The sequence below is a fragment of the Balaenoptera ricei genome, chromosome 16 (genome assembly GCF_028023285.1).
Source record: "Balaenoptera ricei isolate mBalRic1 chromosome 16, mBalRic1.hap2, whole genome shotgun sequence".
In the NCBI taxonomy this organism is placed as follows: domain Eukaryota; kingdom Metazoa; phylum Chordata; class Mammalia; order Artiodactyla; family Balaenopteridae; genus Balaenoptera; species Balaenoptera ricei.
Genome location: NC_082654.1, coordinates 12101107 through 12119926, shown reverse-complemented (window position 1 = coordinate 12119926; position 18820 = coordinate 12101107). Strand labels below are relative to the sequence as shown.

The following is an 18820-nucleotide window of genomic DNA, read 5'->3' as shown; positions in this document are numbered from 1 at the left end:
TAAACTTTGGGCTGCATCAGGCCTTAGGCTGCCAGCAAGTGCCAAGGGCCCACCGTAGTTGGTGAGCTCTGAGATGCTGCCAGCTCTAGGATTCTCCATCTCTCTAGACTCTTCCATTGTAAGTTAGGGCTCTGGGCAGGTGGATATGCAGCCCAAACGAAGCCCGGGATGCTTAGAATAGTAATTCCTGGAGTGGAAGATGCTTAAGAAATCATCTGCTCAGCTCTCTGCCTTCTGACAGGTAAATTGTTATTGTCCCTCTCCACTTTGCAGACAAGATAAGTGAGGCACAGGGAGACCCACTGATCCAAATCCAGACACTAGAAGTGGTGGTGATGGATACACTCCATCAGAAAACGACAATCCTGTGCTGTTAGAATCGGCGACCATCCTGGTTTCCAAGGCCTGGAAAGTCTATTCATTTCTTTATATTCTCCAATGCATAATAATTGTTCTCCGTTTCTCTCGGCACCTCCCTGCCACTTCCTGGCAGCCCTAGGGATGTAAGGTTTCCTCCTTTTGGACAGAGAAGGCCCAGAGCCGGCTTCTGAACGGATATCCGGCAAGCAAGATGCGCATGAGGCAAAGGCCTCATTGTTCCTTGGGGTCAGCCCGCCCCTCCTCCAGACCGGAGGTCACTTGTCGCAGACCCTGGGTGTCCCAGGGCCCATTTCCCAGGAGTGGGGCCTTCAGAGGAAGCAAGGAAGCAACGCTGAGTGCAGATCTGGGGTCTGATGTTCTGAGGGTACGGTGGAAAGGCACTAAGAGCTCCAAGATAAATAATCCCGGAATTTGAAAACGAATTTCCAACACTTACTGGGTGCTGTTACTTATTAACGTTCCTGACTCCGGCGATTCCGTCTGCATTTTTATTAATCTGAATGAGTTTGGTGGTAATGAGGATCGTTGATTTGCGGGCCCCGCGTGCTGGAAGGCAGGTTATGTGCAGAACCAACCACTTCCCACGCCCGGATCCCCCGAGTCGCAGCCGGACGTCCCGGGTGCAGAGGCGGTGGGGGGCGTGGGGCCGTCGTCCGCCTGGACCCGCCGCCGCGCCTCCACCCCGCGGCCGCCGGGGGGCGCTCGGACTGCGCGGCCACGGCCGCGGCCGCCAGCGCCGGGTCACCGCCGACTCGCAGACCCCTTCGCGCCCTCGGAGGAAACAAAGTACACCTTTGTCAGCCACCGAGCGCGTGTGCGTGTGCTCCGGCGCACAGTGGCCGGCCGCCGCGTGCGGGGCCCGCGGGCGCGCCTCGCCGCCTCTGGGCGGGAGCCCCTGCGTGGGCCCGGCGTGCCCCGGAGGAAGCGGGCTGCGGCGTGTGGTCGGGCCGGCCTGACCTCCCTCCCACCCCGAGCAGGCCACGAGGGGAGGCCAGAACCCGCACCGACTCCTGCCCGGCCGCGGCGCTTCGCCCGTCGCCGCCGTGGCCTGTGCACTTCGCTTTCTGGGTTTTCGGCAGGGCGGGAAGCGGGCGAGCGGGAGCCCCAGGCGTGGACGTGCGAGTCCGGGCCCCAGGACTGGGGGCTTCGGCTCGGCCGGGCCGCCTTTGATTCGCCCGCCACCCCTAGCAGCCCTGGGGCACCCCCGCCTTCACTCCGAGGCCACGTCCTGGGGCGGCTCTGGGACTCTGGTAGCCGCACGCCAGCCCAGCCCCAGGGCAGGGCGCTGGGCGTACTACAAGTCCCAGCAGGCCCCGCGCCGCGAGCGCCGAAGCGGGAGGCGCGGCCCGGCCTGACGCCTGCGCAGTGCGGCCGCCCGAGCCTGCTAGTACCACACCCCCGGGAGGGACCGAGGGGAGGCAGAAGCATCCGAGGCATTAAAGCATCCGAGGGAGCCCGAGGGGAGGAGAATGGAGTGACAGAGAAACACGGAGGGTGGGGGGTGGGGGGGAGACTGTTGAGGGAGGGGGGAGGGGGGACACAGAGGGAGGAAGAAGCGGCGGCGGCGGCTCCTCTTTGCAGAGGTGGAAACTCCGAGGGATAAGAGCAGGAATAATGCGGTAGGCTAGGCGGGCTGCTCGCTCCCGGCTCCGGCAGCAGCGGCAGCAGCCCGAGCAGCGGCAGCAGCAGCGGCAGCACCTCAGGCGCTGACAGCCCCGCCGGCCGGCTCCCTCGCTGACCGCCGACTGTCAATGGAGCTGGAAAACATCGTGGCCAACACGGTCTTGCTGAAAGCCAGGGAAGGTAAGAGGCAGGGCTGGTGCGAGCCTGGCGCATTCGCCGCGGGCCGGGGTGCCGGTGTCGGGCGGCGTGTGGGCTGGGGCTTGGCGTGTGCAGCATGCCCGCAGTGAGTTGGTCGGGAGCAGGACACCTCGGAGAGCTGCTCTGCAAACGTTTCAGGGTTCCTGCCCTTGTGCTCAGGGAATCTGGACTTGGGCAGAGAAGGAGAAACGTCGAGGTTGCAGGGATTAAGATGCTAAAATATCCTCTAGTTTCCAGCTCTAACCTTACAGATAGTGCCATCTCGGCAGCTGTTGAAAGGTCAGTTGGAAAGGCTTTCATTCAGGAAGAGATGGGCAAACGTGCAAATAAAATAGCTTTTCCGAGTCGGCCCGGGATGGTTCTGTGAGTGAATTCGGGGTGGGGGGGTAGGGGGGGAATTATTAGAAGCCAGTCTTTGCTTGCGCAGGCCGAGTTGATATAGGCTATTGCTGGAAACCATCCGCTGGGAATGTTTCTTAGGGAAATCCCGTCATGTGGAAGGAAGCCTTTTAAAGGCAAAGTAAGATGTTGAGGAATTAGCCTGTTCATAGAGTAACGAGAGGATGGCTGTACAACTCATCTAGAAAATAATTCAGGATTTCAGGGGTGGGTCCCCCCCCCCACTTTGTGGAGGAGGAGAGGTAAGTGAATTTTTTGGTGTTGGGCTCAATTAAGGAAAGAAAGGTAAGTGTGCCAAGTGTTTAGATGCGTTTTGGATGCAAATCATTAGATTTTCTGTGTTAGGCTATCAGGAAATATCGTCTAAATGGAGTGGGTAAGAACCTAAGTCGAGACTATAAACACACTTTCTGACTCTTCCTTGAGTTGGGGGAAAAAAAAAAAGAAAGAAAGAAAAGAAAAAGAGAGAAAGTGGCCCAGAAACTTACATGCTTCCTAAAATGATTGCGTGCGTGTAAACATACATATTTAGGAACACCTGGAATTTATGTAACATCTCTTTTGCCAGGATTTGAGCTCTGGATGCAGCCTTTTTATGAAAGGGGAAGCGGTTTTCCCTTTCGTGGGAGGAGGCTTTATTTGACACCCAAGGTAGCAGGCAGTCTACGTAAGGTCTTGACTTCAGAAGGATACTCGGGGAGCAGCGCACGAAAACGCCTTATTTACTTCTTAGTATTTTCATTCACCCACTTTAATGAATGAAGGAAGACTTTCTGGCCAACAATAAAACGATTCATGTTTATCCAGAGGGTTCCATCACCTTGTGGCACTGTACACGATGTGTGAGTAGGTGATGCACAGCTCAGCAACTCACGTCGTAATTTCGGCGTCACTTGTCTCTAAAGCAGCAGCCTGGAAGATTTGCTTTGAAAACTCCAGCAGAGTTGAAAATGTGCAGGTCTGTCCCTCCCATTGCTCGGCTTTGGTGTGAACATACTTTTAAGAGAGGCTGTTACTTGGTGACTTCAGGTTCTAAAGCATGAGTGTTTTCTGTTTTCCTAACGGGACATTTTAGCAAATTGGATCAAGGTGGGGTCTGGTGGGCTCTCTCCTGAACGGGGCAGTGAGTCCTGGAGGGGGAAAAGCGGACAAAACAGTCCCCCTCCCCCGCTCCCAGCCTTAGCAGCCGCCACCTAGTGGTGGAATATGGTTGTACATCTCAGGGCTCGGGGGCTGGGAAAGTTTTCACCCTCTCTCCATTCTGAAATTTTTTCCTGGGAAATCATTGGATATGATGGTACTGGAGGCTTTGCAAGTTTCACTGGTTTCTCCTGTTGCCTGGGGAATTGTGCTGCCTAGATTTGCTGCTCTACACATTCGTTTGCCTGGAGCTTGCTTTTTTCTTCTCTCAGCATTTGGTTGCTTCTTTTAAAATGTTTTGTTTGGAGTGGGCAAAGTATTATCAGTTTTCTCCCCCAGTTTGGTCTCCCCAGTTTTTTTTTTTTTTTTTTTTTTCACCAAAATGAATTCACCGCTTGATAATTTTGTCTGTCAGGTTAACAAATCGGTTTTTTCAGAGCCTTAGGAAAGAAGGCTACAGTCTGGAGGCTTATATGGAATGACCGAATTACAGTGATTAAAAGTTCCCAAGAATGTGCCTTTCACTTCCTTTTCCTTTTAAAGTATTTTCAATTTCTCTTTGAGAGTTTGGTAGTCATCTCATGGTGAGAAAATAGGCTCCTGATGACGCCTTTGAAACGGAGGGGGCCTTGCCTCTAAGGATACGGAGAAACTGACACGTGAATGAGAAAAATTAATCGCTTACATGGAAACTTCATTTTGAAATTTGCGTTTCTCCCCCTCTTTCTCTCATATGTCTAAAGAGAATCCATGATTTTAAGTGCTTCCACTTTCTTCTTGCTGGGTCTTTATTAAAGATTTGAGTACGTATATTCTAATTAACGTATAAGCTTTTAGAAATAAAAGCAATTTATTTTTCTCTTTTCGATTCTCATGTAGTTGAAGTCATTCTTTTAAATTAAGTAATTCTCCTAATAATCATATTACCCAGATATTCATAAATGAAAGTTCTAGTCAGTTTAGTGAAAGATCTAACATAAAATTTATAGTATCTTTAAAAATCTGAGTTGTTTAGAATGTTTAAAATCACTTCTTGAAGATTCTTGTGAATAGTTTTAGATGAAAAATATGATTGGTAAATACGAAATTTAATTTAGTTCACTTAACAAAATCCATTGTAAACAATTTAAAATGTGGCTTTCAAGTAAAAGTCACATTTGTCCCAAACAATAGAGAAACAGGCCTTGAAGAAAGACAGACATACTTTGCAAATGCTATAAAGGAATTTGTAGTTGTCCATGTTGGTGGGTAATTTTGGGGCCTATCTTTGTTATTGTTACGCATTCTTAAAGGCAGATGTCTTCTAAATTCATTGTAAGTTCAGATTCTTACCATAATAATACATGTATAAAGTGGAAAAATGAATATAGCAGTAAGATAGAAAATCTATAAGTGAATTAGAGTAAAAATGATTCATTGTTAGTAATTAGAAAACATAGGAAGGCAGATTGCACCTTTGTGACAGTTGTTTTGAAATAAGATAGAGATCTGGGTTCAGAATTTTAAACCGCCCAAATGTATTTTGTTCTGGTCTCATGAGAAAGCATCAACTTGATCACTCTTAGGAACTTCAGCTTATTCTCCTAAAAAGTGGGTGGTTAGGAAAAAAAGAAAGAAGTTGAGACTGAATTCATGCCAATTTATGGAAATGAGCTAAGTGATTAAGCATTTAATGAAAAGAGACCCAGACTAACTTTATCTGTCTATCTATTTACATTTCAGAATCTCAGAAAATTGGCAAGCCTGCTAGTGCTGAAATAATAGTAGTGAGAAAGAGTGTTTGCAGAGGCCCTTTTGTGTGTTTCCTTTTGGTTTTATTGTCGCAGTAAAGGTTTTTGTGTTTTTGTCATATTCTAGATCTGTTGCCTCACTCCTGAGTGAATGGTGTGGAGCAGAAATTTTGTAAAGGCCCACCTTTCCTTTCTTTACAGGCCAGCAGTAGCCATAGTTGATCAATAAAGATGACAGAGAGGGAGTATTGATCACATTTTCCTGAGCGTGATAGTAGCAGGCACTGAGTACAGGAACTGAGAAGTCAAAAACATAATGACTTTGCCCTTGGTCAGGATGTCAAAAACCAGAATATGCCAGAGCCTTTGACTCAGATATCTCTGTAAATTTGTTGGCCCGGATCTTCCTGATGATTAAGATTGGGGACCTGGGGAAAGGTGACAGCAGAGGCTGGGGAGGGCTGGAGAGGAGAGGGGACCCGCATGCAGCCGGCGAGGGGCAGGCTCTGCCCAGACAGACTCAGCATTCCACAGTGGGGCCGAAAGCCCTTGTTGCCTCTCTTCCCTCTTTCCCTTGCACCCTAGTTCACGATGACAAAACCGAAACATCATTGTATTCCGTTATTAGAACATTGGGATGTCTCTGAAGCCCGCAGCCCTCCTACTGCTATCGGCAGCCGTACTTAATCCACCCCGTGGCTTCTCGCTTCAATCTTCCTGCACAGAAGAGCGGCAGCTTTGCGTCCTGGGTGCAGGCTGGTCAGCGTGTGTAAAAGCTGCTGGGCCTATTAAGTACAAAGCTGTCATTAAATGAAACTGCCTTTTACTTTTTCTGAGTTTCTTTTCAGTACTGACAACTTGGAGGTGGAGAAACCAAAAGCAATTGTTTTCAGAGGCCTTGCTTTCCTACAGAAAGATTTCCAGTGATGATTTCACTTAATCTAGCTGCTTGTTTTTAAAACCATCAGATAAATGCCCATAAGACTATCGTCTTCCGATAGCTTAGCCGCTTCTTGTCAGATTCTACACTCCAAAACGCTTGATTCTTCCAATCTCCAAACTAATCTTTGTTTAAATTATGTCTTCAGCAGCCATAACTCTTGTAGTGGCTTGCCAAATGATACCCTTTGGGTGTGGGCTGAAGACTTCGGTAACATCCAAGTGAATTTCAGGAAAGAGCTCAATATAGGACCAAATTCACCTTTACCAAGGGCCATTCAACCCAGACCTGGGAACTTACAGTGTTCTAATGAAATGGTTCCAGGACTGCGGGTAATATTTAACGTTAATATTTGTTGCCAGTATATTTGTAGCTCAAGGTAAAGTATTATAGTATCTAGTCATTTTTGAAATAAAAAAGGCTTATGGTTGCAAAAAGATTCCACTGCAGTAGATCATGCAATTCAGAGGTGAAATGTGAGAAAACAATAGAAAGTGACTAAAAACAGGTGACACATAGAAAAGGAAATCAGGAATTTCTTCAGTCTTACAACCCCTAGCCCCTACACCTCACTTCAAAATAGAATAGTGAAGATAAAGAGTTTTAAGATGTGATTTTAAATGATTAAAATAGATTATGTGGGCTTAAATAATAAGAGTGATTTCTACTTTGAAACACATCCTATTACATTTCAGTGAAAATTTTTATTTAAAAATATCCTAAACATTGAAAAGATTTTAATCCATAAGTAAAGCTTAAAATTTTATCTTTTGGGGGTAAAGACAATATTGTTCCCTCTGGTACCATTCAGACACTGGAGGAAGCACCCCATTTGGTATAAATTGTGCTGCCTTTTAAAGAGAAAGCAGTTATGTCCTGACTAGACCTTGCCCCCTCCCCCAGTTTCTCATTTTGGGTTACCATTCTTAAATTGTCTTCTGAAGTTCTTACAAGGGTAAAAATCATTCATTCATTCATTCATTCAGCATTTGATTGTTGAAGGACCCTGTTGGAGGTGACATTTTGGATGTTCAGCCCTTGTTGAGATGCAGCTGGAGGTGGGTGAAGAGATGGAATTGGGCATCATCTTTATCTTCTTAGGCTTTTAAACTGATAAATCAGATCTGAGTAGAACCCGATTTTTCCCCCAAAGAGCTGAAGCTGTCTGTGGTGTGACCCGCTTAGCTGGGAACTCTCTGTTGACTCTGCTGTGCCTAGAACTTGGACACTAGCCTGAGGGACCAAAACACGATTTAAGGATAATTCAGAGGTCATACTTGAGGGATAGGCCCGAATCTGGAAGACAACTGCTAATTTTCCAAGATACTGTGTTTTTATGACGGTCAGTTCCTACAAATGGAAACCACTCAAAACAATAGCAAGAGGACCCTTTGGTTGAGGAATGAGAAGATCCAAGAGGAAGGTGGTGTGCAGAGGTGCCTTCCAGGTGGAACCTTGGTGGTCTTCCTAGGGCAGCAGCCTGGGCAGGGCTGATGGGCTGCAGTTCAGGAGTAAAGATGGTGGAGGTCGCCTTCCTTTCTGGCTTTTTCTTGGAATTGGTTTGAGCATGTCCTCTGGTGGAGCCTGGAATGACCTGAAAGTGTTAAAGGCGTCTGTCTAGTCCTCTAAAGATGTGCTGTCCAACATGGTAGCTACTAGCTGCATGTGGCTATTTACATTTAAATTAATTAAAGTGAAACACTCCATTCCTTAAGCGTGCCAACCACATTTCACGTGCTCAGCAGTCACATGTGGCTAGTGGCTACCCTGTTGGACGGTGCAGATGTAGAACATTCCCAGCACTGCAGAAAGTTCACTTGGACAGAGCTTCTCTGGAGTTCTACACCTTGAATTAAATGAGTGTGATAACCCCATAACTTCTGACATGAAACTGGGAGAAGGTAAGGGAGGGGAGGAGAGGGAAATGGGGCAGGAGGAGAAGGAGAGAGGGAGGGGAAGGAGGGGGAGAAACAGGGGGGGCTGTGGGGCTGTGGGATCAGGGATTAGGACTGAGTCACTTCAGAGAAAAATGCAGTTCAAGGACAATCATAGATGTTGGTGGTGATAGTAAGCCACCATATTCCTCCCCCCCCTTTTTTTTCATATCTTGTTGGGAAATTTGCCTAGATTGACCAACTGACTGTCCTGATTTAAATTAAGTGCATGTTATAGATGTGCACAGGGCCCCATGTTCCTTCTCGAAACTCCTGAGGTGAGGATATTTTAAAACCATCATTTTATTAATAAAAACAAGAAGTTGTGTGTACAGCAAATCCGCAGAAAGAAGGAAAAAAAACAAACCCTCTTTCTGTGGATTTCAAAAAGGCGGTCTAAAATGAGCAGGAAAATAGGTAAAACAATTTTAAGGGTTTCTGTTTTCTTTTGAACACGCCAGATTGAAAGAAGATCATGGAGAAAGATGTCAAGAACACACTATTCCTGTACCCGGTTTAAAATGATTTCTCTTTAAAAACTGTTTCCTGTGAGATTTAAAACCTTTTAAGGACAACCCAGTTAGAACACACTTAGAAAGCAACATGATTATTTGAAACAATGAAACAGTGCGCTGCTGTTCTTTGGGGTCGGAAGCACAGAACTCTGTCTGAAGTTGTGCCAGCGAGTCGACTGGTAACCTCCTCCTGGCAGAAGTCAGCAATAAATTAGGCTCATTTCCATAGGGCCTGTTTTGTCTCTAGGAATTTGTGGTCGGTGGAGTATCAGTATTTTTTTAAAAGGCAATGATGAAATAAACCTCAAAGGACAACTTCTGGGGCCTGTGCAGAAAGTAAAAGAAACGGAGATAAACAGATAAGAACATTTGTAGGTTGAGAAGTGGCAGAGGTCCACAGGACGGCCAGGGCCTGGACTGCCCCAAGGCTTCTCGGTGGGTCTACTGATCTGTTCTCCACTTTCCAGAACAGAGGTCACCCCTGCTTTTCAGATGAGGAAAAGCGAGAGGAAAGAAAGGGAGTCACTTGTCCAAGGTTACTTGAATTGCAGACTTTTCTGGAGAAGCCCTCCAAAATCCTTTAACGTTCCAAAAGAAATCTTTCCCCTCCCCTGTAATAACATAAGCCCCAAACTCCCACAAAAACCGAAAACTGAAAAACCAAACCCATTTCTCTGGGCGGTATGGTTTCTAAATGTAAATGCCCTGAGGTTGCACTTGTGGAAGAGAAAGAGGGTCTCTGACAGATTTCCTGGGGAAAAGGGGCAAAATGGGAATCTAACTGCCCTCCAGACCCTGACTTCAGCTAAATGCCAATTTGAGAGCAGTTGGATAAAATAATTCCTACTAGGCTGTGAATGACTACCATAAGGTGAGTCCTCACAGTCGGTGTTTCCATTTTAAAAGTAGAACTGTTTATCAGCTCGAATGAATCTGTGATTGACGACGGGGAGACATATACAAACGTGCCTGCAGCTGTGCGTGTGTGCACACATGACTGCGATCCGTTCTGAAGCCCCGTCACCTGTGTTCTCCTACCTGCGTTCCCCCCTCCCTTACACATACCAGCACACCCAAAGAGCAAGGTCAGCCTCTTGGCATTCTTCGTCTTCCTGGCAGGGCTTGGGGAGAATCTTGAGTAGCCAAAGAATTGCCCCAACGAGATGGGCGGTGGTAGGGACATGTCAGTGGTGGCAGCGCCGCTCCCTTTCCTTGGCAGGGCCAAGACATGGGCACTGGGCAGGCCAGTTCCTGCTGATGTTGGCTTGCCACGTGCAGGTCACGTCTGCCCGAGCTCCCCTTCCTTGGGTGCTTGCTACCCCTTGGGAGATCCTTGCCCCCATGCACCTCTGCCTGATGCACCTTAGGTATCTGCTCATGTCTCTGCAGCTTTCTTTTTTTTTTTTTTTTTTTAATTTATTTATTTGTTTTTGGCTGTGTTGGGTCTTCGTTGCTGCACGCGGGCTTTTTCTAGTTGCGGTGAGCGGGGGCTACTCTTCGTTGCGGTGCGCGGGCTTCTCATTGCGGTGGCTTCTCTTGTTGCGGAGCACAGGCTGTAGGAGCACGGGCCTCAGTAGTTGTGGCTCGTGGGTTCTAGAGCGCAGGCTCAGTAGTTGTGGCGCAACAGGCTTAATTGCTCTGCGGCATGTGGGATCTTCCCGGCTCAGGGCTTGAACCTGTGTCCCCTGCATTGGCAGGCAGATTCTTAACCACTGCGCCACCAGGGAAGCCCTGCAGCTTTCTTTACTAATAAAAAAGTCGGGGGCTGGGATGGGGGATACCTACTGGAGTGGTTTCTCGGCCACATCGCAGGGCACACCCCCTCTTCCTCCCAAAGAGAATGTGTGAAGCAGCCTTTTTTCCCCAGAAAAGCTCTCTCAGGGTTAACCCTTTCCATGTCGCAAGGGTAACCTTGTGGGTATTTGCATTTAGAAACCAGACCATGCACCGTGGGTGCATTTTGCATTAACTTAGCAACTTCACTTCTCAAGGATCTTTGGGAGCTGAGAGTCTCTTCCTTGGGGGTTGCTGTCAAACTTGAGACATCGTGCTGGAGAGGAGGCAGCACAAATGAGGGGACAGGGAGTCAAGCCTTTGATCTGCTCCTGCAGAGAAGGTGAAGCTCCGAATTTAACCGCTTCAGGAAGGGAAGTGGGGGGTGAAGGATAGAATGACCCACTACAGGGTGGAGAGAACCCAGCCAGTGTAATTGGTCTGCATATCTGATAAAAGGTCTTATGAAACCTCATTTGAAAATGGAATTCCATCTTGGCACGGGTCTTAGCACCACTTGTGAAATGGAAACAAGCTGGAGGAAGGTCAACAAATGGGCCATGAAAAACAGCTTTCTGATGGCTGGTGCAGGAATGCACTCTGCTCCGTCCTAACAGTGTCTGGGCGCTCAGGAAGAGCTTGTTAGTATGCTTAGATAACATCCCCCGAGAAGGAACCCCAAGCTCTAGGAAAAATAGGGGGTGAGATGGGGACAAAGAATTGGGCTGCAGGCTTGAATAGCAAAGATGTCTCAAAATCCCACTATTCTCAAGCCGAGTGCTGTTGTGGGTTGATGCCACTAAGCCTACAGTCACAGATTAGGGAGGCCGTCAGTCAGATGAGTGTGTGCCTGGAACGTAGTAGGTGTTCAACAAACCTTGATTTGGGAATGATTGACTGACGTATATCTAAGTTTTGTGGAGGAGGGGGGAGAGCCAAGAAACTAAGGTCCTCAAGAAGTGGCCTTGATGTCGCAGTAGATGGTAAATTAGGAGATGATTCAACATGGTTAAGAAAGATTAACTAAGGGTATAGGGAAAATTGGAAAATGTTTTCCAAATGTTTGTCTTAACTGTGAAAAATGTCTGGCAGACTTCCCCACCCCGACCCCCAAATTGGAAGTGGTTTGTTTTTACTTGTTTTGGAAGAAATAAATATTTGCATTAGTCCAAACATTCGGGGCAAACAGTTCTCCCCAATTCTGAGGCTCTGTGTGGGTTGGAGATGTTTCATGCTGATAACACTCATACCTTTTTTGGCTAAATCGAAGGTAGCTTAGGACACAATCTTCACATGCTTTTCACATCACTGCTAGAACGAGGCTGAGCAAATGGAAAGAAAATAGGAAGCCAAACACAGATCCTTCCAGGTCCAGGAATGGCTGATGACCTGGCATTTGAAGGATAGAATCTTTATAGAAAAATTGCCTGTTTGCTCATGGGCAAAGAGGCTGGATCCAATTAAGACAAGGAAAACGTATGTTAACTCAGAGAAAAAATTTCTAAACAGTCAATCCTGTAATCCTCTCTGAAGAGGAAGGGGTCGGACATGACGGGGCTTTATGGATGATGCCACACCCTGTGCTATATAATAATTAGTAACCACTGGTTATTCTGCCTCACACTCATTCCCCAAACCACTAACCATCGCTTGGGGTGGAATGCACCAGGCCTAGATATTTGCCCCAGATGTCTTCCCATCGATAGTATCCAATTAGAGGGCTTTTGAAAATTAAAGCTTAATTCTCTTATAACATATAGCAGAATACAAATTAAAGAAGAACAAACCTGATTTCCTCGACGGTTCAATGGGTGACTAAGGTGAGGGTTAGTCTTCAGGTTCCCTTCAAGGACACGTCTCAGTTTACGTTTTGGTAACTATTGGGTGGCTAATTGTTTTACGTCCTGGTGCCTGGTGCTTTCGCTAGTCTTTTTGGGCAGCTTACAAACATTTCAGGAGTGACTGAGGGGATCGAGGATTTGAGAGGCCTATTCAGAGAAGTGGACCTATGTCTGCTTATAATTTCATTCTTCTACGGTGGGTCTCTGCATTCTAAATGTCTTCCTCAAATATAGAGCTTTGGGGATCCCTGCCAGCAGAATTCCGAGGGCAATAGCCCTAGATTGGCTTCTGCATCTTCCCTAGGGTCATAAATCCAGTATTTAGTTAGGTCTTCTTATGTGCTAGGCACCATGCTAGGCTCTGAACGGAGAACAGGAAGCAATGGAGCTTCCCTTCTTCTTTCTTTTTTTTAATAAAGATATTTTTATTTTTATTTTATTTATTTGACCACGCCTCTCGGCTGGTTGGACTAGCTCCCCGACTAGAGACTGAACCCATGCCCTCGTCAGTGAAAGCTCAGTCTTAACCACTGGACTGCCGGGGAGTTCCCCCCTTCTTCCTTTTAACAGAATTGTTTAGGAATTATAGAGTCCTTGGTGCCCACGGTTTCATTTACTCTTTACAGTCCTGTGAGGTATGTTTTATTCTTCCCCATTTTATAGATGAAGAATTGAAGGCTCCGAGAGGTATTGGGTTGGCCAAAAGGTTCGTTCGGGCTTTTCTGTAACTTCCTACAGAAAAACGAGAACGAACCTTTTGGCTACAACCCAATAAATGCCTTATCCTGGAGCATCCTGCTAGGTCCACAGCCCGGACCCAGCGCCAATCCCAGTCTCTACTCTGACATTCTTTCTGCTCCATCATGGCTGCTGCCCTCAATAATCTTACCAGCTAGTGGGAACATCAATACTAACATGCATGAGACATTTGCAAAAGAATCAAGTGTGCCGCGGTGACTCACAATTCAATAGGAGTCATTCTATCTAAATTTGAAGGTTTTCAAACATTTGCACAGACCATACTTGCTCGCTAAAGAAAATGCAGACAACAGCGCACAACATCAAGAAGAAAGTCAAAATCTCCCTCCTCCCATGTGCCTTTGCTACCGTTCCATCCCTCAGAGATAGTTACTGTCAGCATTTAGATGGACATTTTCCCAGATCTCTGTGTATATGCACTCATGAACATACAGATACATTTGACACAAATGGGATCCTAGTATCCACGTACTTCTGCAGCTGTTTTCAGTCAACAATAAGTTGTAGTGCCTTCCCATATCTCTGTTTATAGTTTCCCATGAAACGAAGGTGTGTTTGGAAAAATTGTGAAAGACTTTGGAAATGGAGTGTTGTTGCAGTGGAATGCTGGGTGTTTTCTAGCAGACCCTGAAGGGCTATCGGGCTGTAAACGGGTCTGTGTCTTTGTTTTGGAGTAGCTACATTATTACATTATTAATGTATTTAACCAAGCCCCTATAGTGGGCCATTTAGGTTTTCCAATTTTTAAGTATATTGTGAACAGTGTGGGAATCGTCTACCCATTCTATAACATCTTTATACATTTATTTAAAGACTTAGCCCCCCCCCCACTCCCCATGGTGGTATCTGCCTAATAGATACCATCCCTCACTCCCCACTTTGGGAAGAAGAGTGATGATTTCTGAAATGGAGTTAAGTGATCCTAGGGATGTACAAAGTACATTTTCTTATGAGAAAGAAGCATGATACACGGAGGACATGTGATGCGATATTTTTGAAACCTTTGGGGTTTAACACCCGCACCTCTGAGTGTTCAGTCATCTTTTCTGTGCTATTCAAAGCTTGGATTGGGGAAATCAAGTTCAGTCCAAGACTTTCCTTGGCGATGACTTTATAATTGCCCCCTGAGTTTCGCATGTGTGAATCCGGCAGGGAACACAGGCTCAGATAACAGCCCATATTTCTCTCTCTCTCTCTGTTTTGTTTTGTTTGTTTGTTTGTTTTTTTGGCTGCCCTGTGTGGCTTTCGGGATCTTAGTTACCGACCAGGGATCGAACACACATGCCCCCTGCAGTGGAAGTGCGGAGCCCTAACCACTGGACCACCAGGGAAGTCCCATATATTTCTCTCTTTTGATCATCACCACAAGCCAGACTTGGCAGGTATTATTATTGTTATTTCAATTTGAGAAAGAAAAAAATCAAGCTCAGAGAGGTGATGTGATTTTCCAAGGTCACACAGCAAGGACCCACTTCTCCCCCTTCCTTCTCTGGTGCTAACTCACTGCATCTTTTCCCATCTCTAAGGACTTCCACGTTTGTTTGTATGTTGCGTAACTCTAGGGAGGCATCTGAACCTGGAGTTCTGAGTTCATTGTTCAGAGGGAGTAGAGTTATAAATGTATCTTGGGGAAGGGACACCCTTTCCTAATTCTTTCAAAGGTGCCACATGTGCTGCTGTTGGTTCCACATAGTGTCCTTTGCCTCCTGTCTCTGAGCTGGTATAGCTTTCTCCTCTGTGGAATTCTGGGGGTTTTTCCATGGGTAACTGCTTTGACTGCAGGTTTGCATGTGATTTACCTGGGTGAGGGTTCTGTGAGTCTCACCTTGAGAATCCAGAGCTCAGGTAAAAACAGTACAAAACAAAACAAACCCCTGGCCCTGCCTCTCCACTCTATATCCCTCTGAGATAAGCTTGGCTCCAGGGCATAGTCCAAGGTCCTGGGTCTTCAGTATTTTTGTAACTGTTGGAGGAGAGAGTGGCATTTTCTTCCTGGAAGCGTTTGTGGGTTCTTGGCTCGCCCGGTGGAGACTCACTGTGCCTGGAAGCGCAGGGAAAGGAGAAAGGCTGCCCCTTAATTGGATGAGTCTGCACGTGGCTGTGGGCTCACTGTCGTCTCCGAGCCCAGGAAGGAGCTCCAGCAACCAGAGCCTGCTCCTGCCTTCCCCAGAGGAGGGGTCTCAGGACCGAAGGAAGCCCATGTGTGCATGGAGTGCAGGGCCGGAGCAGAAGCAGCCCCCCAAGGAGGACCGGCCCCCCTCCGAGGCAGTTCTGCTCTAATACTGATTCCCAGGCTGCATTAGCTCCCTAAGGCCACTTAGGGCTACAGAGTACCACAAAATGGGCGGCTTAGAACCACAAAAATTTATTGTCTCACAGTTCTGGAGGCCAAAATCAAGTTGTGGGCAGGCCACGCTCCCTCTGAAGGTGCTAGGGAAGGATCTTTTCCAGACCTCGCTCCTAGCTTCTGGTAGCCTCAGGCGTTCCTTGGCTCGGAGATGGTTGTTTCTCTTTATTATGTCTCTTCGTGTGGTTTTCCCTCTGTATCTGTCTCGGGGTCCAAACTTCCCCCTTTTACAAGGACACCGGTCATATTAGATTGAGGCCCACCCTAGCGACCTCATTTTCACTTAATTACCTCTATAAAGACCCTGTTTCCAAATAGGTCCCATTCTGAGGGTTATGGCTTCACCATCTTTTTTTTGTGGGGTAGGGCACAATGCAACCTATAACACAAAGCCCTGCCCCTGATGTTCTAAATCAGAAGCTCCTGGGGAGCACCTGAGCGTCTGTATTTTAAAAACTCCCCAGGATCAGCCAGGTTTGGGAACCACTGCGCTAAAAGGTTTCTCACTCTCTTCTGAGGTGATCTTGGAGATTCGCCTCCAACCTGGCTCCCCAAGTAGTACCCTCTGCACTTACCTAGCAGTAGGTTTCTGCCCTCTGCTCAAATCTTTCTAGTGTTGAGGAACTCATACATACATGAATGATAGGCTTTTTGCTTTACCCACTAAACAGTAAACTCCCCTGAGGGCGGGGACTAGGTGTTTTCTTTCCTGTATCTCCCTGGGCCTCACCAAATGCTAATGGTAAACCCAAGTCTGCAGTCAAGCCCAGGTGTGCCTGGTGCAGTGCTCACCCACCAGGTCCTGGTTCTGCTCTTTAGGGGCATCCAGAATCAATGCACCACCCTTTGCTGAGGGGGCCCTTCTGATGTTAGAGGACAGCTGTGACGCCCACTGTAGAACTGGCGCCAGAACCCCAGCCTCTAGATTCCCAGGCCTGTGCTTTCATCGTACACCACGTTCGAATAACAGACACATTCGACCAAGGGTCAGAATCTGCTAGCAGATGGGGCTGTGGTGTTGCTTACACCTGGCACAGCTCAAGGAAAAGCTGTTTAATAAATTCCTAGAGGCGGGGTCGAGACACCCACTTTTTTGCTTTTCAAGGTAATATGGTATCTTCTCTTGCTGTTAAGTGCACCAAGCCAAGATGTGCAGTTTCTGTTGAAAGTGCTATTAACGCCTCTAGTGAAAAGGCTGAAGGGAAGGGAGAATGTGCCGCCGACACCCTGGCTGTGTGAGCTTAGACACATTGCTTGACCTCTCTGAGCCAAACTTTCCTCAGCTGTGTAAATGTGTACCTCGGCCCAGGTGATTTCCAGAGCTCTTCTCACCCTTCGGATCTTGAGAATTTGCTGGTGTATATTTCACTGATAGGAATTCATCTGTGGGTACTACATGATAAGATTCGATGTTAATTTCAAGAGCGGGCATTACATACTAAAATGAAAATTACCCCAAGGAAAGAATTGGAGCTGGGAGGGGTTATGTGTATAATAGAAACAAACAGAAAAAAGAAAAACCCATCACTGCTAATTTAACTGAAGCCTGCAATCTAAGAAAGGCAAATGCATGATTCTAGTATTTTCTTTAGTGGATTATAGAAAGGCAAATTAAATCAAAAGTGAAAAATAAACAATTTGATTGTTCTGCACTGTATTATCTTAATAAACAGTCTTCCTGGAAAGTTTAAAAAGACACAGTGCTCTGTCTGGCCAAAAAATACAATAAGTAAATAGTGTTGAGAAAATGTAAGAATTTTCCATCTAGACATGAGTGATGGAAACATTTTCATGTGGACTTGGTGACATCCCGCAAGGAGTCAGAGATTGATAGGCATTACCTACTTTCCAGGGCTGTGGTTGGAGACATTGTTGTCACCCACAGGGAAAGAGGTCAGAGACTCAGACGGGAATGGGCCCTGCCAAGCACTCTTGTGGGTTCCTGGCAAATCCTGACTCACTTCTTCATTCCCCTGCAACGTGCGGTCTAGACGTCTGCCTTATCTCGACTGGTGACACAGATTTCATAGACTAGGGTGATGCTGAGAGGGTTGGTGGTCCTCTTCTGTGTAAGGTTTCTACAGCTGGAATTGGTACAAGGTGGAGACTGGTAATTTGGGTTCTGTCCTTGCTTTGTTGTTAATTTGTCTGAGGTCACAAAGCTAGTAACTTAGCCTTTCTGTATCTTTATCATTACCTAATGCCCTAATGATTACAGAGACCAAAGACAGGATATAAGTAAAATAAAAAGTTCAGATACAGACCCAAGTATATGCAAAAATTTAGTATATAGTAAAGGAAGCATTCGAATCAGTGGGTAAAGAACAGCTTACTCAGGAAACGATGTTGAGGTAACTAGCTCACTAGTCATTGGGAAAGGCATGTTAGATTCCAGCAAGACTGGTATTTCCCTCCCCAATTCTGATTCGAAAAATCCTAAGGAATGACTCCCATTGGCCTGCCTTCTGTCACTGGATCGCTCTGGAACAATTAACATAGATCGCAGGCATCAATTATTAGACTCTTAGGTTGCAGGCCATTGGGGTGACGTTGTAAGAACATAGTGGCTCTGGTTGCAGCCAGAGAGGATGGGGGTTGTAAGTGGGGAGGTCATTTCTAGGGAGGGGAAGAAAAAGAGGGTCATGGTCAGACAGGCAGTATGTAGGGATTTGCTATACAAGAAAATATCCTCAATCTCACTAGTAAGCAGATTCTTATATATATGTATAATCTTACATTGGCAAAAATTTTAAACATTGATAATGCCTCTTTAAGGAAGTGTGGGTAAATAAGTTCTTTCAAACATTATACTTCCACTGCTGATAGGAGTGTAAATTAATAAGTCTTTCTTAAGGACAGCTTGGCTATATATATATATGTGTCTCAAAAGGCTTAAAATTGTATAACTCTTGGCCTTGAAATTCTATTTCTAAAATATTTTTTTAGGAAAAAGGAAAAATCAGTGCACAAGTGCTATGCAGGAGGTTGTTCAGTAGAGGGTGTTTATAATAGAGAGAAATTGGAAACAATTTCAGTGACCTTCAGTAGAGGCTTGATAAAATGAATTTTGGTGTATTCAAAAAATGGACACATACATAGCCATGAAGAATTATGGAGATCAATTCTTACTGACATGGAGAGATGATCATAACATAGTGGGTGGAAGTTAGGAAAACCTGGATTTTGTACAATGAGTGTTCATTATACTTAGAAAAACAAAGACATTTCCATTTGGAGAGG

The 18820-nt window shown here is 46.3% G+C and overlaps 1 protein-coding gene across 2 annotated transcripts in view; it reads left to right on the top strand.

Moving 5' to 3' along the window:
- Nucleotides 1–1920: 1920 nt before the first annotated feature.
- GRK5 (G protein-coupled receptor kinase 5) overlaps nucleotides 1921–18820 on the top strand; it is a 216236-nt gene continuing 199336 nt past the window's right edge. For both annotated transcript variants that reach the window (XM_059900610.1, XM_059900611.1), the window contains exon 1: nucleotides 1921–2184. In XM_059900610.1, the coding sequence (XP_059756593.1) occupies nucleotides 2133–2184 (52 nt within the window). In that variant the 5' untranslated portion in view covers nucleotides 1921–2132. The remainder of the gene's footprint in view (nucleotides 2185–18820) is intronic.